This window comes from Populus euphratica, unplaced genomic scaffold (genome assembly GCF_000495115.2).
Source record: "Populus euphratica unplaced genomic scaffold, PopEup_1.0 scaffold8.1, whole genome shotgun sequence".
Lineage (NCBI taxonomy): Eukaryota > Viridiplantae > Streptophyta > Magnoliopsida > Malpighiales > Salicaceae > Populus > Populus euphratica.
Window position 1 is genome coordinate 1,878,327 of NW_011499855.1, and position 20,327 is coordinate 1,898,653.

At 32.2% G+C, this 20,327-nt stretch overlaps 2 protein-coding genes across 3 annotated transcripts; one reads left to right on the plus strand and one right to left on the minus strand.

Moving 5' to 3' along the window:
• Positions 1-6,873: 6,873 nt before the first annotated feature.
• On the minus strand, positions 6,874-8,296 carry LOC105123009 (non-specific lipid transfer protein GPI-anchored 1-like). Of its 2 annotated transcripts, XM_011022438.1 has the most exons (3): positions 7,901-8,296; positions 7,083-7,311; positions 6,874-7,035 (listed from the first exon to the last, which is right to left on the minus strand). In XM_011022438.1, the coding sequence occupies exons 1-2, from the start codon at positions 8,247-8,249 to the stop codon at positions 7,085-7,087; spliced, it is 576 nt and encodes a 191-aa protein (XP_011020740.1). In that variant the 5' UTR covers positions 8,250-8,296; the 3' UTR covers positions 6,874-7,035; positions 7,083-7,084. The 2 variants fall into 2 exon arrangements, with proteins under 2 accessions (XP_011020740.1, XP_011020739.1); XM_011022437.1 differs by having other exon boundaries at positions 6,874-7,311.
• Positions 8,297-13,923: 5,627 nt separating this feature from the next.
• Positions 13,924-15,129, plus strand: LOC105123011 (glucuronoxylan 4-O-methyltransferase 1-like). The gene has a single exon (XM_011022440.1). It carries the CDS (start codon positions 14,173-14,175, stop codon positions 15,025-15,027), a length of 855 nt encoding a protein of 284 aa, XP_011020742.1. The 5' UTR covers positions 13,924-14,172; the 3' UTR covers positions 15,028-15,129.
• The last annotated feature ends 5,198 nt before the right edge of the window (positions 15,130-20,327 follow it).

Below are 20,327 nucleotides of genomic sequence, written 5' to 3' on the forward strand. Positions count from 1 at the left end.
GTCAGCAGCCACGTCAGCCATCCAGCACAGTCAGCAGCCGCGCGCCCTGCCACGTCAGCCGTCTGACCGGTCAACCAGCCACGTCATCCATGCCACGTCATCGACACGTCAGCACTGCCACATCAGCCGAAAATTTCCGCGGCCCTGCCACGTCAGATTATGTGGGTCCCACATTGCCTACGTGCCTGACACGTCAGCATAACTGGGTTTTGATCCGGTGTGGCGCAGCGACTATTCCTCCTGCCACGTGGCTTCATCTGCAGCGTCCTGTTATCTCAAGTTTTGATTGTTTAAATCGGAGCCATCCGAAGTCCGATTTGGGTGATCTCAGTGTCGTTTCCAGCATTTTTGGCCATTCCGGACACATCTGTAAGGTCAGATTTTTTGAGATTCAAATCCAAGAAAGAGTAAAAATGGCTGATGAAATAAAGGCTGCAGGAATTGAAAAATTTGATGGAACTGATTTTGGATATTGGAAAATGCAAATTGAAGATTATCTATATGGGAAGAAACTTCATCTTCCTCTGTTGGGGAGCAAGCCAGAAAACATGTTAGAAGAAGATTGGCAAATTCTTGATAGACAAGTCTTGGGCATTATCCGGCTATCATTGTCAAGAAGAGTTGCTCATAATGTTACAAAAGAGAAATCCACAGCAAGATTGATGGAAGCCTTGTCTGGGATGTATGAGAAGCCATCAGCAAATAACAAAGTGCACTTGATGAAGAAGCTGTTCAACCTGAAGATGACAGAAAGCACCTCTGTTACACAGCATCTTAATAATTTCAACACCATCACAAATCAATTGTCATCCGTTGAAATTGAGTTTGATGATGAGATCCGAGCACTTATTTTGCTAGCTTCACTTCCAAGCAGTTGGGAAGGTATGAGAACAGTCGTAAGCAACTCAGCTGGAAAATCCAAATTAAAGTATGATGATATCCGAGACCTGATTTTAGCTGAAGAAGTACGAAGAAAAGACTCGGGTGAAAGCTCAAGTTCAGGTTCAGCTTTCAACATCAACACTCGAGGAAGGAGACAAGACAGAGGCTTATCCAGAGGCAGATCAAAATCCAGGTACAGAAGCAAAAGCAAGTTTGGACCCAGGAAGCAGGTTGAATGTTGGAATTGTGGCAAACCTGGCCATTTTATGAGGAGTTGCACAAAACCAAAGAAACCTGAAGCTGATTCTGTAAATGCCACTACAAACGAGGTACAAGATGCTTTGATCCTTGCTGTACATAGTCCTATTGATGATTGGGTTCTTGATTCTGGAGCTTCATTTCACTGTACTCCACACCATGAAATGATGCAAAATTACACTGCTGGAAATTATGGGGTAGTCTATCTGGCCGATGGACAACCATTGGAGATTGTGGGTATAGGAGATGTGCAAATCAAGACAATGAATGGATCTACATGGAACTTGCAAAATGTAAGGCATGTTCCTGAACTAAAGAAGAAGTTGATCTCGGTCGGACAACTTGATGATAGTGGCCATTCAATCCTTTTCTCTGGAGGAATGTGGAAGGTATCAAAGGGAGCAATGGTTTTGGCTCGTGGAAAGAAAACCGGCACCCTGTATATGACCACAAGATCAGCAGATATAATTGCCTCTACTGAAGCAGAAAATCAGGCACAGCTATGGCATTGCAGACTCGGCCATATGAGTCAAAAGGGGATGAAGATACTTCAGTCAAAGGGAAAGCTGCCAGAATTAAAAAATGTTGATCTAGACATTTGTGAAAGCTGTGTTCTCGGAAAACAGAAGAAGCTCAGTTTCTTAAAGGTTGGCAGGACCTTAAGACCAAGAAAACTAGAACTGGTGCACACAGATTTATGGGGACCAGCTCCAGTAGCATCTCTTGGCGGTTCTCGGTACTATGTCACTTTTATTGATGACTTTAGCAGAAAGGTATGGGTCTACTTTCTGAAAAATAAATCTGATGTGTTTGACACATTCAAGAAATGGAAGGCTATGGTTGAGACTGAATCAGGTTTGAAGCTGAAATGCTTACGATCTGATAATGGAGGAGAATACATTGATGGAGGTTTCAAGGAGTATTGCGCTGTCAACGGTATCAGAATGGAAAAGACAGTTCCAGGCACACCACAACAGAATGGTATTGCTGAACGGATGAACCGGACCATCAATGAACGAGCTAGAAGCATGAGGTTGCATTCTGGGCTACCTCAAACATTCTGGGCTGATGCAGTTCATACTGCAGTTTACTTGATCAACCGTGGACCATCAGTACCTTTGGAGTTCAGACTGCCCGAGGAAGTCTGGAGAGGAAAAGAAGTACAGCTTGCTCACCTAAAAGTCTTTGGGTGTGTTTCCTATGTGCATGTAGACTCTGATGCTCGCAACAAGCTGGATGCCAAATCAAAGAAATGTTTCTTTATTGGCTATGGAGATGAAGAATTTGGATTTCGGTTCTGGGATGATCAAAACAGGAAGATTATCAGAAGCAGGAACGTGATCTTCAACGAGAAAGTTTTGTACAAAGACAAATCAAGTACAGAACTAGAGATAACTGATTCAGATACGAGTCCACAGAAATCTGAATTCATACAATTAGAAGGGCTTCCTGATGTTACCACTCAAGAGTCCACACAAGATAGTTCAAGCACTTCAGTACCCACCACTTCTACACAAGATAGTGCAGAGCCAAGTGAACCAGCTGTTCGCAGGTCTTCAAGGACTATAAAGCCTCCACAACGGTTCACACTTCTACTGAATTATATCTTGCTGACCGATGGTGGTGAACCATTAAATTATGAAGAATCCTTACAAGATGGAAACTCGAGCAAGTGGGAGTTAGCCATGAAGGACGAGATGGAGTCATTGCTGAAGAACAAGACTTGGGAGTTAACCAAACTGCCTGAAGGAAAGAAGGCCCTGCAAAACAAGTGGGTTTACAGAGTAAAGACCGAGCATGACGGAAGCAAACGGTTCAAAGCAAGACTTGTTGTAAAAGGGTTTCAGCAAAAGAAGGGGATCGACTATTCTGAGATATTTTCTCCAGTTGTGAAGCTTACAACAATCAGAGTTGTTCTGGGGATAGTAGCTGCAGAAAATTTACATCTTGAACAATTAGATGTAAAAACAGCATTTCTTCATGGAGAATTGGAGGAAGACATTTACATGCAACAACCAGAGGGGTTTGCAATACCAGGAAAGGAGAGTCAAGTTTGCAAACTAAAGAAGAGTCTATATGGTTTGAAGCAAGCTCCAAGACAGTGGTACAAGAAGTTTGATAACTTCATGAGTAGTACGGGATACACAAAATGTCAGGCTGATCATTGTTGCTATGTCAAACATTTTGACAACTCCTATATCATTCTACTGCTATATGTGGATGATATGTTAATTGCAGGTTCCAGCATGGAAGAGATTGACAAGCTAAAGCAACAGTTGTCAAAACAGTTTGAAATGAAGGATCTGGGAGCTGCTAAACAAATACTTGGCATGAGAATCATCAGAGACAAAGACAAAGGCATACTAAAGCTTTCACAGGCAGAGTATGTCAAGAAGGTTCTCAGCAGGTTTAGTATGGATAATGCTAAGCCAGTATGTACACCTCTGGGGAATCATTTCAAGCTCAGTAAAGACCAGTCACCAAAAACTGAGCTAGAACGTGGATACATGGACCAGATCCCATACGCCTCAGCTATCGGCTCCTTGATGTATGCCATGGTCTGTACTAGACCAGATATTGCCCATGCAGTGGGAGTTGTAAGCCGATATATGAGCAATCCTGGAAAGCAGCATTGGGAGGCAGTGAAATGGATCATGAGGTACTTAAAAGGCTCATCGGAGACATGTCTTATTTTCACAGCTGGCGGTTTGAAACTTGAAGGCTTTGTAGATGCTGATCTAGCAGGAGATGTTGATAGCAGAAAGAGTACTACAGGTTATATATACACTCTAGGAGGCACTGCTGTTTCTTGGAGTTCTACCTTGCAAAAGATAGTTGCTCTTTCAACGACAGAAGCTGAATATGTCGCAGTTTCAGAATCCGCAAAAGAGATAGTATGGCTACAGAGTTTCCTGCAAGAATTGGGCAAGATGCATGGAAAGGGTACTTTGTATAGTGACAGTCAGAGTGCAATCTTCCTTGCCAAGAATCCAGCATTTCACTCCAGAACAAAGCACATACAGATCAAATATCACTTCATCAGGCAATTGCTCGACGATGAACAACTGTTACTTGAAAAGATCTGTGGAAGCAAGAATCCAGCCGACATGTTAACCAAAGGAGTTACTCTCGATAAACTGAAGCTGTGTAAAGCTTCAGTGGGTCTTGAAGATTAAAAGACAGACCTAACACCATTTGTGTCCAAGTGGGAGATTGTTGGGTGTGGACACAACATGGTTGGTGGCAGCCATGTTAGACATGGCTAAAGTCAATGGTGGTTGCATGGTGGGTGCCTAACCAAAGAAATTGTTGCCCACCATTGTTGACTAAAGAAGAAACTTGTCTCCCACATCAGCTATAAATAGAGAGTGCCATTGATAGCTGATGAGCACCACGAGATAGAGAGAAACACAGAGAGAGAGCTAAGGGTGAGAGTTGAGTTGAGTTGAGAAGTTTTCTCCTCCTCCTTGTTTTGTTGTTTGTATTGCTTTTGAGCTTGATTAATACAAACCAGTAGCTCCGTGGAGTAGGCAAGTTGCCGAACCACGTAAATTTGTGTGTGTTTGAATGTTTGGATCTCCTAACACTTGACAATACACCACCCTTCATTCTCCTTCTATTTTATTAATTTTTTGTTCATATTTAAATGATCTGGATTGTTTCACAAGATTGATGACGTTGATACGTCGCAGCAGCTCTATCAATATGACTCGCATAGTGTTCTGAGCTGCTAGTTCTGATAGCTATATTTTCTTTGGCTTTGTGGCGGTATGATATTTATTTCACAGGCTTACAAGCTCACATGATCATCGGAAGCAATCGGGGGGTGCCATTCTAATTAAGAGAGCATGGAAATCGAGGGGCCTTAAAGTGTGTGTTTTATGCATGTAAGTTTTTTAAAAATAACTTTAAAAAAATAAAATATTAAAATAATTTCTTTTTAATTTTTAACATTAATAAATTAAAATTATCATATAACACTAAAACAAAATTAGAAAAACCGGTAGAATACTTTATGATTTTTGGTTGCTGTCACCTGCCCCTGTTCTTAACTCTCATTAAAGGCGGTGGTCTTGCATTAATTGGATTTTAGACCAGCTAGCTGCGCAGATGAGCGTGGGGATTCTGCGCTTTCTTTTTCCATTGGCGTTTGATTTTAAGGGATATTTGAAGGGATCTTTTCTTATTGGTACATGTGTCAGCTTATATTCTCAATAATAAATCGGTTGGATGTATATATCATTAATTTTATTTAAGTAAATATATTTTATTTATTAATATGATATTATTTATCTTTAATATTTATTAAATATTTTATTAAAAAATATTAGCAAAGGCAATTATAAAAATTTTATGATTGTGAAATTTTTATTTCATCTTAGTATTAGTATTGTTTTTAAATATTTTTAATTAATATTATATTAAAATTGAATATTAATTAATTAAAGTTGTTAAAACTCATTCATATTATGTTATTTTTTTTATAGGATAAAATATTTTTTTATTATAAGTTGAGGTACAGGAGATATTTAGAATTATTTAGAATTAACATGCAGGTGTTTGTAAGATGATATGTATACTAAACTAATCCATATAAAAATTTTATATAGAAAAATCACATATGTTTATAAAAAAATTCACGTAATAAGATTATTGTGTAAATAATTATTAGACTTAAATAATCATTATATTATCTTATATAAAAAATATTATATTTTGATTATGCTACGTATTATCATAATCAAAGATAATAAATTGATAGATATTAAATATGATATAAATTATATAAAGGTATTTAAGTAATTAAAAAATTATTCATCATTTTAGATAAACTAGAAAACATATTTTATATGTTCTCAAATAATATTAATTTCAAGAAATGTAAAATAAGATTTGAAAAAAAAATAGAATATAATATATATTTAAGTAGAGTATAATATATATAATATTATTTAAGAGACAAATTAATATTTTATAATTTTCAATTTTTTCTATAAATAAAAAGTTATCTTTTATTTTTCATAAGTAAAGTATAATAAAGAAATACATAAAACATTAAAAAAAAAAAAGTTAACATTCAATTATATATCATATCTTCCCGATTAAGTTTAAAATTTTTTTATTAGTGATTCATATAAATTATTATTATAGTATGAAAACTTGAATGATCTATAATTTACATCATCTCAATTTTAAATTAATATAATTTTTATATAAATCTTAAACAACTGTTAATATATAAATCTTAAATAACTATAACTCTGTCTAATAAGATACTTGTATAAACCTTGCATAAACATAAATCCATCCAACAAGATACTAAGAACTACTTTACGGTTTCCGTATTGTATATATGCAAAATCCAACAGTTTGAATTGAAAGGATTTGGTGGGTATTCGCTTTTGACCTGACCAGATGAGTTCATTGTCCCTGTTCCTCGCAAGAACTCGTTTCGTTCTATTCACAATTCCCATTCTGTTGCCATCTTTTGAACGAAAAAGTGTTTTAACGAGGAAGCAAGCTTCTAAATTCCAGTAAAGAGACTGTTTGTACTTGATTTTATCATTTTTTCCGGTGAACATGCTTGATTTTCCAGGTCCATATCTTTGATGAATTGGATATCTGTTTAATTGAATACCACGCAACGCGAACCCATAAGCCAGCTCTGCGGCTTAACAAAGCCATAATCGAGGTCAAACATGCGAGGGACGCCAGCTCATGCACACATTTAGATAGCGAAGCAATATAGTCAGCATCCTGATATCAGAACATTCGTGCTTGGAGATAATAGCCTGATAGGCGAATGTTAGCTTAAGTGCAGGAGACAAGATTACACAACTTGCAACGAGAGTTGGATTAAATCCTGAAAATTCAAAAGAAAAGGTACAAAAGGAACCCAAGCTTCGTTTTCATTGCTTTCATTAGGTGCTGTTGCTGTTCACCCCTAAAACTGGAACATGGAGGCCGACCCAGCAGGGGAAGCAAATACGAAGATGGCAGCAACAATCACGAAAAGACCTGCAAGGTGTGTTCTATGCCGGAATCCACTGGAGTCACCTGCTTTCTCTGATTGTGATGTTCCTGTTGATGTTGATGCAGCAGGAATTGCTGTTGTTGAAGCATTTGTGAAGATGGCAGCGTCTGGAGAGCTAGGAGATATGCCTAGAAGCTCTGTTCATTGACAGGGACGATATGAAAGTTAGAGCAACTCCCTAGAGACCTAGAACGGCCTTTTATTTTATATCAGATATATTGAAATTTTCAAGTCATATTTGTACAATTTTGCATATCCAATCTAGAAATAAATAAGGATATCACTGGTTACTGATCAATACTGGTCAAGTATGGATCATGACCAAAATAGCAGTGAACGGCATTTCTAAACGGCCAAGTTAGTGATTCACCTAAATCTCTGATGCCACGAGTGTATGCCTATGTTAAACGCTTAGTGGATCAAACAAAGACAGCTGGAGCCGCGTTGCAGCATATTGGGTTTTCTTTTCTTGCAATATTTTTTTTTCTTCTGTTTTCTAGACCTAACTTTCATGCTATCTGATTTTTTTGATGAATTTTTGCTCGTTTATATATATATATATATATATATATATATATATATATATATATATATGGGGACAAAATCTGAAGGATATTTTATGGGAACTAAAGCTAACTTACCTCCAAAAAACCAATACTTGAAAAACAACAACAATAATAAAGAGCATGAAATCAATGGCTGGTTGAGAGAGAGAGAGGTGCTCACTAGGGCAGAAACTAAGACTAGCATTCTGCAACTGGCAAGCAGTAGGGAGCTGGAGCAACTTAGCCTCCTGGATACCCAAGTTCTTGATCTGTGCACTACCATTACTTGTTTGTTGCATGATGAAACACAAGCATTTAGGGTCACTTTCTTTAATATTTTGCACTGAAAGGCAACAGTCTTTTGTGGGCGTGTTCGCTTTCCCGGTAGCATAGCTCAGGCAACCCATTACTTTTTGGAAGTCACTGCTACACTCCTCCGTCACACCATCCCCGTTAACAGCCCTAAAAAGAGAAGCACTGGAAGCAAAGAGCAACAAAACGCCCAGGAAAAAAAGGAACTGGCTTCTCATCTTTGATAAAAAAGTATATTCTTTTGGGTTATTGAGTGATTAAAAATAAGCCTGCCAGGGCTTTGGTATATAACAATAAGACCGAGAGAGGGGGGCATGGTGACATTTATCAATGCTACTTGTATTATTTAATGTGGTGACCTGATTTGTTGGATCTGGGCCGCTGAAGTTCGAGTGGGTCCACAGTTGAAATTGACGATGCAGATGGGACTTGCCCATTATGGTAGTTGAGGGGCAATTAAGTTCCTGGATCGGGGATCGGGGTTGTTGTCAGTTTTGCAGGCGGAGACTACCTTTGCCTTTAGTGAGGTTGAGCTGTAGACACCGACACGTTTCATGAAACTACTATCGTGGCACAGTTGCAACTATTCCATTGCCGCTACTACCCCACGAGCCAGAGCAGAAATAAAATATAAAGCGCTAAAAAATAAATGATAACGTGTTTTTTAAAAATAAATAAATTTTAATTATAAATTGAATGATATTTTGATATAATATTATGATAAAAAAAATATTTAATTGATGTTTGAAAATATGATAGTTATTGTGATTTAAAGTATTTTTTATTTAAAAATATTATTTTATTTTAAAAAAAATATTTTGACATAATCATACCAACGATTTAAAAATATACAAAAATTATTTTAAATAAAAAAATTATTTTTTTTAAATACGGTTTTAATCGCGTTTCAAAACATTGCCTTGATCTATTTGAATTAATTTGGGCTAATTTGTGAAACTCGCAGGAATAACCTTGAAAAAAAATTAATTGAAAATTTTAATCTCTAATAACTCAATGTTGAATAATGAAATTAGTAAGAAAATAATATTTAATTAAAAAAATAAAGTGAACTCGAGTCAATAACGTAAACTCGCGTCGCAAGTCATGCACGTCATCAAATTTAATAAAAATGTTATCCCATATATTATTTTTTATTTAATTACATGACCATAAGGCACATAATATTATTTTCAATATGAAACAATATATTTTTTAAAAAGTAAAAAAACAGTGATATGTAGATCTGAAATAGAAAAATATAGATTATTAATAACAAATAGTGAAATTAAATTTTTTTACATTTGAGTTAGATAATAAAAAATAAAACAATCGATGGTAAATAATGAAATTATATTTTTTTAATAAAAAATTTAAAGAGTGAAAAAGGCATTAAACAAATAAAAATAAAAAGTTGCTCAGATGTTAAGAACTAACTCGTTAAAACGATGGCCTAGAACAAAATGATTTTAAAGCATTAAAAAATATTAATATATTGGTGACTATTCTTCTAGGAAAATATATTTAAACCATGAGTTTAATGATATTTTCATTTGATATCAGGATAGAAAAAATTAATCTATATCAATTAATTTTAGTTATTCTCTAAAACCAATAAAGTTGATCTTGAAAGAAATAAATTAGAAATATTAATTCTAGATTAACTCAAAATTTAAGAATAAAATCAATCAATAAATAAAAAATAGCATTAGATTAAAGAAATAAAGTAAGCTCAAATCGATCAAGCATACTCATGGTACTAGTTTTGCACGTCATCGAATCTAGTAATTTTTTTATTCCAAATATTATTTTTATTTAATTATATAATAATAAAATACATGATAATTTTTTGCATGAAATAATATATCTTTTAAAGGTAAAAAAAGGAAGAAGGATAATGCTAGGTATGTAGAGTTCAGATAACAAAGAAAGATTACAGACAACAAGTAATTAAATTACAATCTTTTAGGTTTGAGTAGAATTTTAAAGAATAGATCATTGGTATTGATAACAAATTGCGTTTTTTTTATGTTTGAGTTGAATAAAAAAAATACATCATTTATAAAAAAACTGTGAAATTGTATTTTTTTTAAAAATTGAATGATAAAAAAATACAAAACCAATAAAAAATAATAAATCGAATATTATGGATTAACTCATTAACATGTTACACGGATAAAAGACCCAATTAGGTTAGAGAATGTGTTTTGTTTTTTTGAAAAAACTAAATGTAAAATAGCAAAAAAAAAAAAAGAGCTTAATCAGGTCTTGTGCATCAAAGCAAAACAACCCAAACACGTGGGCCTTCTAGCCCAACATGCATATCTGGATCTACTTAATTTTTTACTACTTAAAAGGATGGATGATCTCTTATCCACCTCACTTATTATTATTTTTCAAAAAGATAAAAGACTATGCATCGTTTGTTTTTTGCATGTTATTAGGAGTTCAGCTTTTTTCATTTAAAAACTCATTTCTAAAATTACATCAAATAAATAAATATTTTTCATAAAAACGAATGGTTTAAAACTCAAACAAAAAATTTTCTTGGATTTGCATAGTTGCAGCCGCTTTAGTCTTTAGACGGAAGCTTGACATAAAGATTTCGATTTCATGTTAGCTAAACTTGTTAGCCACAATTGACTCAATTTAAGAATTTAATTGGATGTGCCGGTGAATTGAAATGAAAATAGAATACGTACACTCTCCTCTTAAATAGAAATTTTAAGTCGGGAGCGAGGGACTGATTTAAATGCAAAAGGTTGGCGGAAGATTAAATTGGATGAGATGGTGGCGCCAAGATGCCACCACCTCAGCTATTTGGGCTTTGTCCTTCAAAGAGATGACGAAATCTTGACACAGAATGCAACTCGAGGCATCGAAAGAGGCTCGCTAAATTAAAAGAGTTTTGAAGGATTTAAGAGCATATGATTGGGTCTGCATCCAGGAGAATTGAGTTCGTTTTCAGATTTCATAGATTTAGGTTCTTGGTCGGACTCAGGAGAGTTGAAACTGAACGCACTACTCAAGAGAGGTGGGTATAAACAGTTAATCAAATAGAATTCAGTATTAACGATTGACCTAAGAAAATTGATTTTGAACACATGATCATGAGTGATGGGTACTTCCAAAAGACTTGAGTTCTCCTCTTGTTCCTGCAGACTTGTTCCTCGTCCAGAGTATTGGGTATGGATGTATCATCTAAAAGAATTGGTTTATTACTCGAACTCAAGAAAGTTGGGTTTGGATACATGACCCAATAAAAATAAATTCGACATATAATCCTGGAGAGTTGGATGAAACGTCCTGCAAAACTCAATATTAATAATATTTTTAAAATAACAATGTTTCTACGATAAATAATAATATTTTTAATATTATTAATACAAATGAAAATGAAATTATTTATAAGAGAAATCATAATATTAATAATTAAAATATAATCAATATCCTTGCTATGGCTAAACAATCTTTTTTTAATAATTTTAAAAAAACTTTACTAATAATAATAACAACGACGAGAATAATAATAATTATGTTAATTTTTAATTTCACCCTTCAAATCAATATCCATAACATTCTCTACAAATTATTGAATTATTGTATGAATTATATTAATTATAACCAAAATTACAATATTTATAATAAAAATAATGTTATTGTTAATATTTGTATCACAATAGTAACATTCTACTCTTGATGCTAACGCTTTTAATTTTAATAAAGATAATAATATTTAGAATTTAAATAATAATATTTATCATATTAATAATATTATTAATCTTGTTTATCCAAAGTTTTGGCAATAATAATTTTTTTTAAATCATTATTAACAATAAAAAAAACAATAATAATAATAATAATTATTATTATTATTATTTGTTTTTTATAGCTGTCATGTCAGGACCTAATAAAAGTGATTCCAAACATATAATCCAAGACTGTTGAGTCCGAAAGCTGGATACTCATTCTGACCCATAATACTTGGCCCTCGTTCGGACCTAAGTAACAGCAGACCGTAGGGGTGCTGATTTATTGACCACCGCGTCAATATGCAGACCCTTGACGGGAGGGTCTACAAACCTGCTAGCCTGGATCAGCAGCCTATCACGCGGGTCTTGCCCTTACTCCCGTGGATGACATCTTTAGCGCTTGATGTCCGTCCCTGAGCATAACCTCTCCCCCTGCAGCCGTTGGAACTCTCTGTGGCAAACATGTTTGTCGAGCACCGGGTGCTTGTGCTTGCGGCTGCAGCCCAGCATGCCCCCGTTAAAATTTACAATTCACGCTAAAATAAGTCTCGGTAAACATGAGTTTTCCTATATTATTTAACTTTATGCATGATAAGTTTGATGAACGTGTGTTAACAAAATCAGCAGGTAATGCTCTGTACTTTCCTTTTGTTTTCTTTGAAATATACTTACAATATCTTTCGGTAAATTATCATAAAAAGCAAATAAAAGCCTAGTAAAATCTAACAACGTATTTTATAATTCCAATAAAAGAATTGTTTTTTACTCATCATATTTCTCTTCTAAAAGATGTCAAAGAGGCTACAAAATCTTACGGGTGATATTTTGTAATTTTTATTTGGTATCTGGTTATATTTTTAATTTTTTTAACTTTAAGATATATTTTTAGAGGTTTTTTTATTGTGTTTGGTATGCTAATATAATAAATAAATAAATAAAATATTTTAATATAATTTTAAATAAAAAATATTTCAAAAAAAAAATCTTTACTATATTTCAAAACTTACTACTAGTTTGAAGATGTTCTTCAACCTCTCAATAACTAGCATAAAGAGATAAGAAATAAAATTCAAGAAGAGTGGGAAAAGAGAATTAGTGATTTACGTGATAGGAGCAAAAACAAATTCACATTTGAAAGAGAACAAGATCTTTTATAGGATAACAGAGTTTTTTTTTTTCTTCTTTATACCAACATTTGTTAAATTTTCAGTGTATTTTAATATTCAATTACACTTATGTAAGCTTTTCTCTAATAATATAACACTAAAAAAAATATAAATTATTATATTTAATTATACTCAAACACTAAAACTAACGCTAAATTGGGATAAATAATTGAGTAATACTAAAGCAATCAATGAAAATCAATTTTGTTTTTGTAATAAGACTTATATGAATTGTTCAACTGGGTACATGATGATCAATTAAATCACTTTTTAATCAGTGGTTGCAATTTGTTATCTTAGATTTAATGAAGCATACTTACATTCTAAAAAACCACATAACTTTTGTGATTATAAATATTATTAAAGTTATAATGTAAATCAACAAATTGTTCTCTGTACCTTTATATTACTAGAATTTCTTTGATGATTGCATCATATTACTTTTACACGTGCAGATATTATTGTAATAATCTAAATCACTTGCTTTTAGGTAATTTTGAATAGCTTTTTTTTTTTATTAAGCTACTAGCACTATTATCATAGCTATATATTTTAAACCACGAGACTTTTTTTTTTTTAAGCTACTGGCACCATTATCATAATTACTAGACACTTTATCACATAGTCTAGATATCCGAAGAGACATTATAAAGATATACTAATTAAAAATAATTTATAAACTAAATTCTTAATTTAGTCCATGCAATTTAGTTGATATATTTTATTTCAAAAAGTTTTTGAAATATATATATATATATATATATGAAGTTGCTATAAAAAAAGTTATTTTAAGTTTCTTTAGAAAAGGGAAAATTGCATGCTTACCTGGTCAATAGGTGTGCATGGAAAATCTTATTGCCCATGAAAGTCAAGTGTTGAATCCAATAATAATTCAGCAAAAATTGGAAAAAAAAACCAATCAGTAATTTGTTAGAAGCAACACCACAAAACATCCAAAGAGATGATACAATTTACAGACAACGTGTGCACAACTCCCAAGTCCTAAAATTATATGGGTATTTATGTCCAAAAACAAAACCTTCACTCATTATCTATTTATGCTCTCTTCCACTCTTCAACTCATTTCCTATCTCTCTATATAACGAACAACAATCTTGCCAGACACAGCTCCTCCACCCAAGCCCAAGACCAAGCAAGATTCTCTCCTCCTTTCTTTCCCTTTTCCCAAGAAACCAATCATAAATTCTATCAAGAGAGAAAAAGAGATGAAGAGAACCCAATTTACTCCGGAAAAATCCTGTCTACTCGCAGTGGCTTTATCCGGTCTGATCATCGGTGCGTTTCTCTTTTCAAACTTAATCCGGTCGGTTGATAACATCTCTTCCTTCGGCCTCTGCTCCTTAGCTTCGGCCAAAGCCCGCGCCGCCGCGGATTACGACGCTACGCCGACTCAACTCCAATCTATCCTTCACTATGCAACGTCAAAGATCGTCCCACAACAATCTTTGGCCGAAATCTCAGTCACTTTCGATGTCCTCAAAACGCGTTCACCTTGCAACTTCCTTGTATTTGGTCTGGGTTTTGATTCTCTCATGTGGACATCATTAAATCCACATGGCACCACTTTATTTCTCGAAGAAGATCCCAAATGGGTTCAGACAATCGTCAAAAAAGCCCCAACGTTAAATGCGCACACGGTTCAGTACCGGACGCAACTGCAAGAAGCCGACAGCCTCCTGAAAACGTACCGGTCTGAACCGTTGTGTTCGCCAAGTAAAGCGTACTTGCGCGGCAACTACAGGTGCAAGCTAGCATTGACTGGATTGCCCGACGAGGTTTATGACAAGGAATGGGATTTGATAATGATTGATGCGCCAAGAGGGTACTTCCCGGAAGCACCAGGGAGGATGGCGGCGATATTTTCAGCGGTGGTGATGGCCAGGGGGAGGAAAGGATCAGGAGTGACGCATGTGTTTTTGCATGATGTGGATCGGAGAGTGGAGAAAATGTTTGCGGAGGAGTTTTTGTGCAGGAAGAATTTGGTTAAGGCTGTTGGGAGGCTATGGCATTTTGAGATACCAGCTGCTAATGTGAGCCAGAGTGGTGGCTGGTTTTGCTAAAATACGCTTTTTTTTTTACCTCCTTGTAATTTATGGGATTTTTAAATGATGTACTTCTGATGAGATATATGAGACACTGAGATGTGACATAATAAATTTTTATTTTATTTTTGTTTGAAATCTGTGTCACATAGGAAAAAATATATTCTGAGGGGAAGGGAGGGGGTTGGGTTGTTGGGGGACTCGGGCAGATGGATGACGGTAAATGCATCTATCCTTTGATGGGATTGAAGGGTGAAAATTTTGAAAATTTAAGTGGAAGCCGAGTTATTTGACGAAGGGGGGTGGGTTGATGGTGGACGAGGGCAGATGGATGATGATAAATGCATCTATCCTTTGCTTGGACTGAAGGGTGAAAATTATGAAAATTTAAGTGGAAGCCGAGTTATTTGACGACGATGGTCTTCTCATTTCTGCCTTTTTCTAGTTTTAAGTGGAGCGAAAGCCTGTGGTAATGAGAATAATAATTGATTAGTTTGAAAATATATTAAAATAATATTATTTTTTAAAGATTTTTTTTAATATTAGTCTATTAAATAATCTAAACATAAAAAATATTGATTTAAATTAAAAGAATCATTTTTAAAAAAAATTATTTTTGCACTGTAAAATAAATAAAAATAAACAGTGGCATAATAGATATTGGTGAGTTTTTGGGTGTGATTACCGCATTTTGCCAAGATGGCAACGTGCAAAATGGAAGGTTAATTATTTTTTGCCTGCAATATTAAGGTAACATTAACCATCTTTTTGAAGACACCTGTGCAATCTGTGTTGCAGGCTCTGCGCAGTGATAAATAAACCCTCGATGAAGAGTGTGTTTTCGCGAAAATCCTTTTTAAAATTTTATTTTGGTATAACATGATTGATTATTGTTTTAATAAATTAAAGTTAAAAATAAAAAAATGTTTTTAAAAAATTACACCATATCATTAAAATAATTTGAAAATATAAAATAATTAAAATAAAATAATTTTATTTTTAAAATAGAAAAACAAACATGCTCTTGAAAATTAAGCCAAACTCATAAAATTCCAATCCTCTTGCGAGCACGGGTAGGAGGCAAGGGTCCAATGCGTTTTCGAACGGGTGAATATATATTTAATATGCTATTTTTTCAATCTTTCCTATTCGAATATTTAATTTTTTAAGTATATAAATATTTAACTCTGTTATATATTGACGTGACAATTAAATTGACATCCACATGACATATTAACGTCTCACGACATCCTAACATGTGTGAAGGGATACGTTACCATTTTTTTTTTTTTATATGTTGGAGTGTTTTTATCACAATGTTTTTAAACTTAGCTCTGCAGATAAGTTTTGAATTTGAATTAAAAAAATCAATAAAAATTAACCTTTCAAAATTTTATTTGAATTTGAATTTTATTTTTTAAAATAATATCTTTTAATTCTTTAAAAAATTAAAAAATATATTTTTAATATATTTTTAAAAAATAACAATTGCCTTGCTAGCTGGGTTGAGTTATCTTTTTTAAGGAATCTAAAGGTAATTTTTAAATTGATTGGATATAATTTAGTAGATTTTTTGTTCTGCACAGTGAAACTACGTTGCTGCTCTTGCAAGCAAGAACAAAGGCTTTTTGTTCGGGGGGCTATTTTATCTTTTCCATTTTATTTGCACAGTCAATGACACTAATACCCTTGAGAGTTCAAAAATATTGACCTAGACGAAACGGTTCTTTTAGTTATTTTCATGCTTTATGTACAATAAAATGACAAAATAAAAAACTGCAAGTCAAGTTTGAGAGGGCGTTTCCACTTTCCATCACTGCAATATGGTTTTTTTTTTAAAAAAAATATTCAGATGATATTAGAGGCTATTTAGTAATTTAAAGCACTAAAATATTAATAATATCTGATTTTTAAAAAAAAAATTAACCCCATTCACAACACATATGCAGATAAATAATAATATATTATACTGTCTAAATTAGTTAACAAGGCTATGCCTCTGTCAAACGTGGATGTGGTGAGCATATACTGCGTCATGGGAGGAGTTTGTACAGACTCCCATTCCTCTGTACAGACATCTACAATTTTTCCGACAGTGATCTTTGCCCAGCCAGTCCCATGTAGAGACGCAGCCCCTTGCTTTTGCCTTTGGCATCATTTTCTCTTAAGTATAAAATACAACCCAAAACATATACATTCGTGTGTGTAATATGTATGTATGCACGTATTTCTGTATGTATACGTGTGGAAAAGCATTCATCATCATATATGTGGATAAAAATATAATAATGCTAATTATTGTTTTTTTAAAAAAAATACCAACTAATTGGTATGATGGATCCTAATGGCGTGCTCTGCCAAAGATCAAACCTGATAAGGTGGATGTGGCTAGGAGCCTATGATTTCCGGGCAGAACTCATTTAATTTTTTTTGAGATAAATAGCATTATTCAAATAGCTATCCTTTGTCAAAATCTTGGGATTGTATTTGATAAAAAATAATCAAATCGTGCCCAATCACGCAAGTTATTCAAATGACTTGGCCTGAAAAAAAAAAAGATTAAAAACTTGTAAAATTGACTTAGTTTCGTATAAAAAAACAAATCGAAGAATTATATATAAAAAAGATTAAGCTATTATTCATGACGATTAAAACAGTTAGTGGCAGGCCACTCCTCTCTTAAGGCTCAGCAACCACTCTGTAACTGGAGATTAGAATTCCCTTCTCAGTAAGTAGCGATTAAAAAAACATTATGTTCTTAATGAGGTCAGCTTGAAGAAGCACAGGCCCTCAAACCATCTTTGAGTGATCTTAAAGCAATATTTATAATCAATGCTGTAATATTTCTTAATATTCAATGCAAATAAAAACAGAGAAACCCGCCAAACACCATCCGTTCTCTCTCAAAATCAAGGCAAATATGATGTGGTTGCGGTGTAATCTAATCAATTTTTCATTAGTTTAGTACATGCTGCTCTTCAAATTATATTTTATTTAAAAATATATTAAAATACGAAAATAAACAAGGTTTGAGTTCATAAACAGGTGTGGGTGCGATGTAATCTATTTTTACATTCTTCCTGGCAATGATTTTTGCCTTTGCAAGCTTGGACTTTGTGCAATATCTTCGCCTGTGCCTTGCGCGCTCGTTTCTCCAGGTAATTAAGGTTGTTTTAATATGGATATCCTGTTAAATCTATGGTTAAGATTATAAAATTAGAATAATTTAATAAAAAATTATAAAGATTTTTGTTTTACTATAAAAACTTATATTAATTTTTTAAATTTATAACTTGGATTGTTAAACTAGAGCAACATATCTAGAAAAATCATAAAATTTAATTCTCAATTAATCAAGTGATGAAAAATGATATTGAAAAAAAATTATACAAAAAAATTAAAAAATAATAATTTAAAAAATAAAAATCAAAATAAATTTTATATTTGATTGAAAGATGAAATTGAAAAGAAAAATCAATATAGCAAAAAAACCTGAAAAAATCAAAACAATTTTTGTATTGAATGGTGAAATTGAAAAAAATAATAATTCTAACAAAATAGCCAAAAAAAATTAGAAATCAAAGCAATAAGAAGTAAATTGAAAAATATAATACTATCAATTTGAATTTAATGATGAAATTATAAACCCATAAAACTTTTGCAAAAGGGCTAAGAAAAAAAAAGAAATCAAAAGAATGAGAACCAAATTGAAAAAAAAAATATAAAGCAAATTGGAAAAAAAGGATGAAATTAAAAAATAATAAAACTTTTATAAAAAAACTAAGAATAAAAATTAAAAATTAAAATAATAAGAATTGAAGTTGAAATACTAACAACTAAAAGGGCAAAACTATAATTTTTAAGGAAGGATCAAAATAAACTTTATATTTAATTGAAGGTTAAAATTAAAAAGAAAAATCAATTTAGCAAAAAGATCTAAAAAAATCAAAGGAATAGGGATTAAAATCGACATAAAAATGAAAATAATTTTTTAAATGAGTGATAAAATTGAAAAGAATAATAACTTTCACAAAAAGATTAAAAAATCAAAATCAAAACAACAAGAATTAAATTGGAAAACATAATATCATCAAGGCTATACTTGTTTATCGGAAAGTGATTTCTGAAAAATTACTTTTCAAATTTTTCTGTGTTTGTTTGTCATTAAAAAAATTGATTAATAGAAAACACTTTCTAGTTAAAGAAAAATTTGGTTTGGTTTTCAAAAAAGTATTTTTCTGAAAAATTTGGACGGAAAATTTCCGGAAAACACTTTCTAGAATTTGTGAAAAATTTAGAAATGTTATATTATTTACTGATCATATCAAATTTGATCCTCAAACTTTTGAATGATATATATATATATATATATATATATATATATATATTATTTTGAATATTTATTTTTCAATTTCATCTTTTAAAATTTAATTTTTATATTAACTTTGGTCCATATTTTTATACTTTTTTTTGCTATTTGCTTATTTTTTTTATTGAAATTTTTTATCTATCAAATTTGGTTCTTATTCTTTTGATTGTTACTTATTTTATCTGAAATAATTTATGAAATGTTAATTATTATTATTTTAATTTCTTCATCTTTTATTTTTTAGATTTGATCTCTATTATTTTGATTATTATTTATTTTATTTGAGATAATATATGAAATTTTTTTTTTCAATTTCATTCTCATTCAACATTTTAATTTGTAAGATTTATTCCTTATTATTTTAATAAACTTGAAAAAAAATACATTAATAAGTTATTTTTCAGCTTATTTTTATGACATAATCAAATATTGAAAAATAGTTTTCAACTTATTTTTCATTACACTACCAAACATCAGAAAATAATTCACTTTCCTATAATTAATTTTCCTGAAATTTACTTTAAAAAAAAAAACTACTTTCCAGCAAACAAACATTATCTAATTTTAATTGAAAGATAAAATTAAAAACCTATAAAAATCTTACAAAAAGGATAAAGATAAAAGAAAATCAAAAGTATAAGGAATAAATAAAAATAAAATAATACATAAAAACTTAGAATGAAAGAATAAAATTGAAAACAAATAAAATTTTTATAAAAATTTTTTAAAAAAATTTAAATCAAAAGAATAAATAATGACTTTATACAGTGAGTTGACTATATGTATATATATATATATATAGTTAGTGTGCAGTGTATATTTTACTGAGATCTGTACAGTAAATTTTAAATTTAAATTTAAATATGTATTTTTTATAAAAATTCGAAAAGGCTCGAGTTTTGCTGGATAATAGGCTCATAAAGTACATTTATGACAAACCATGTTTCCT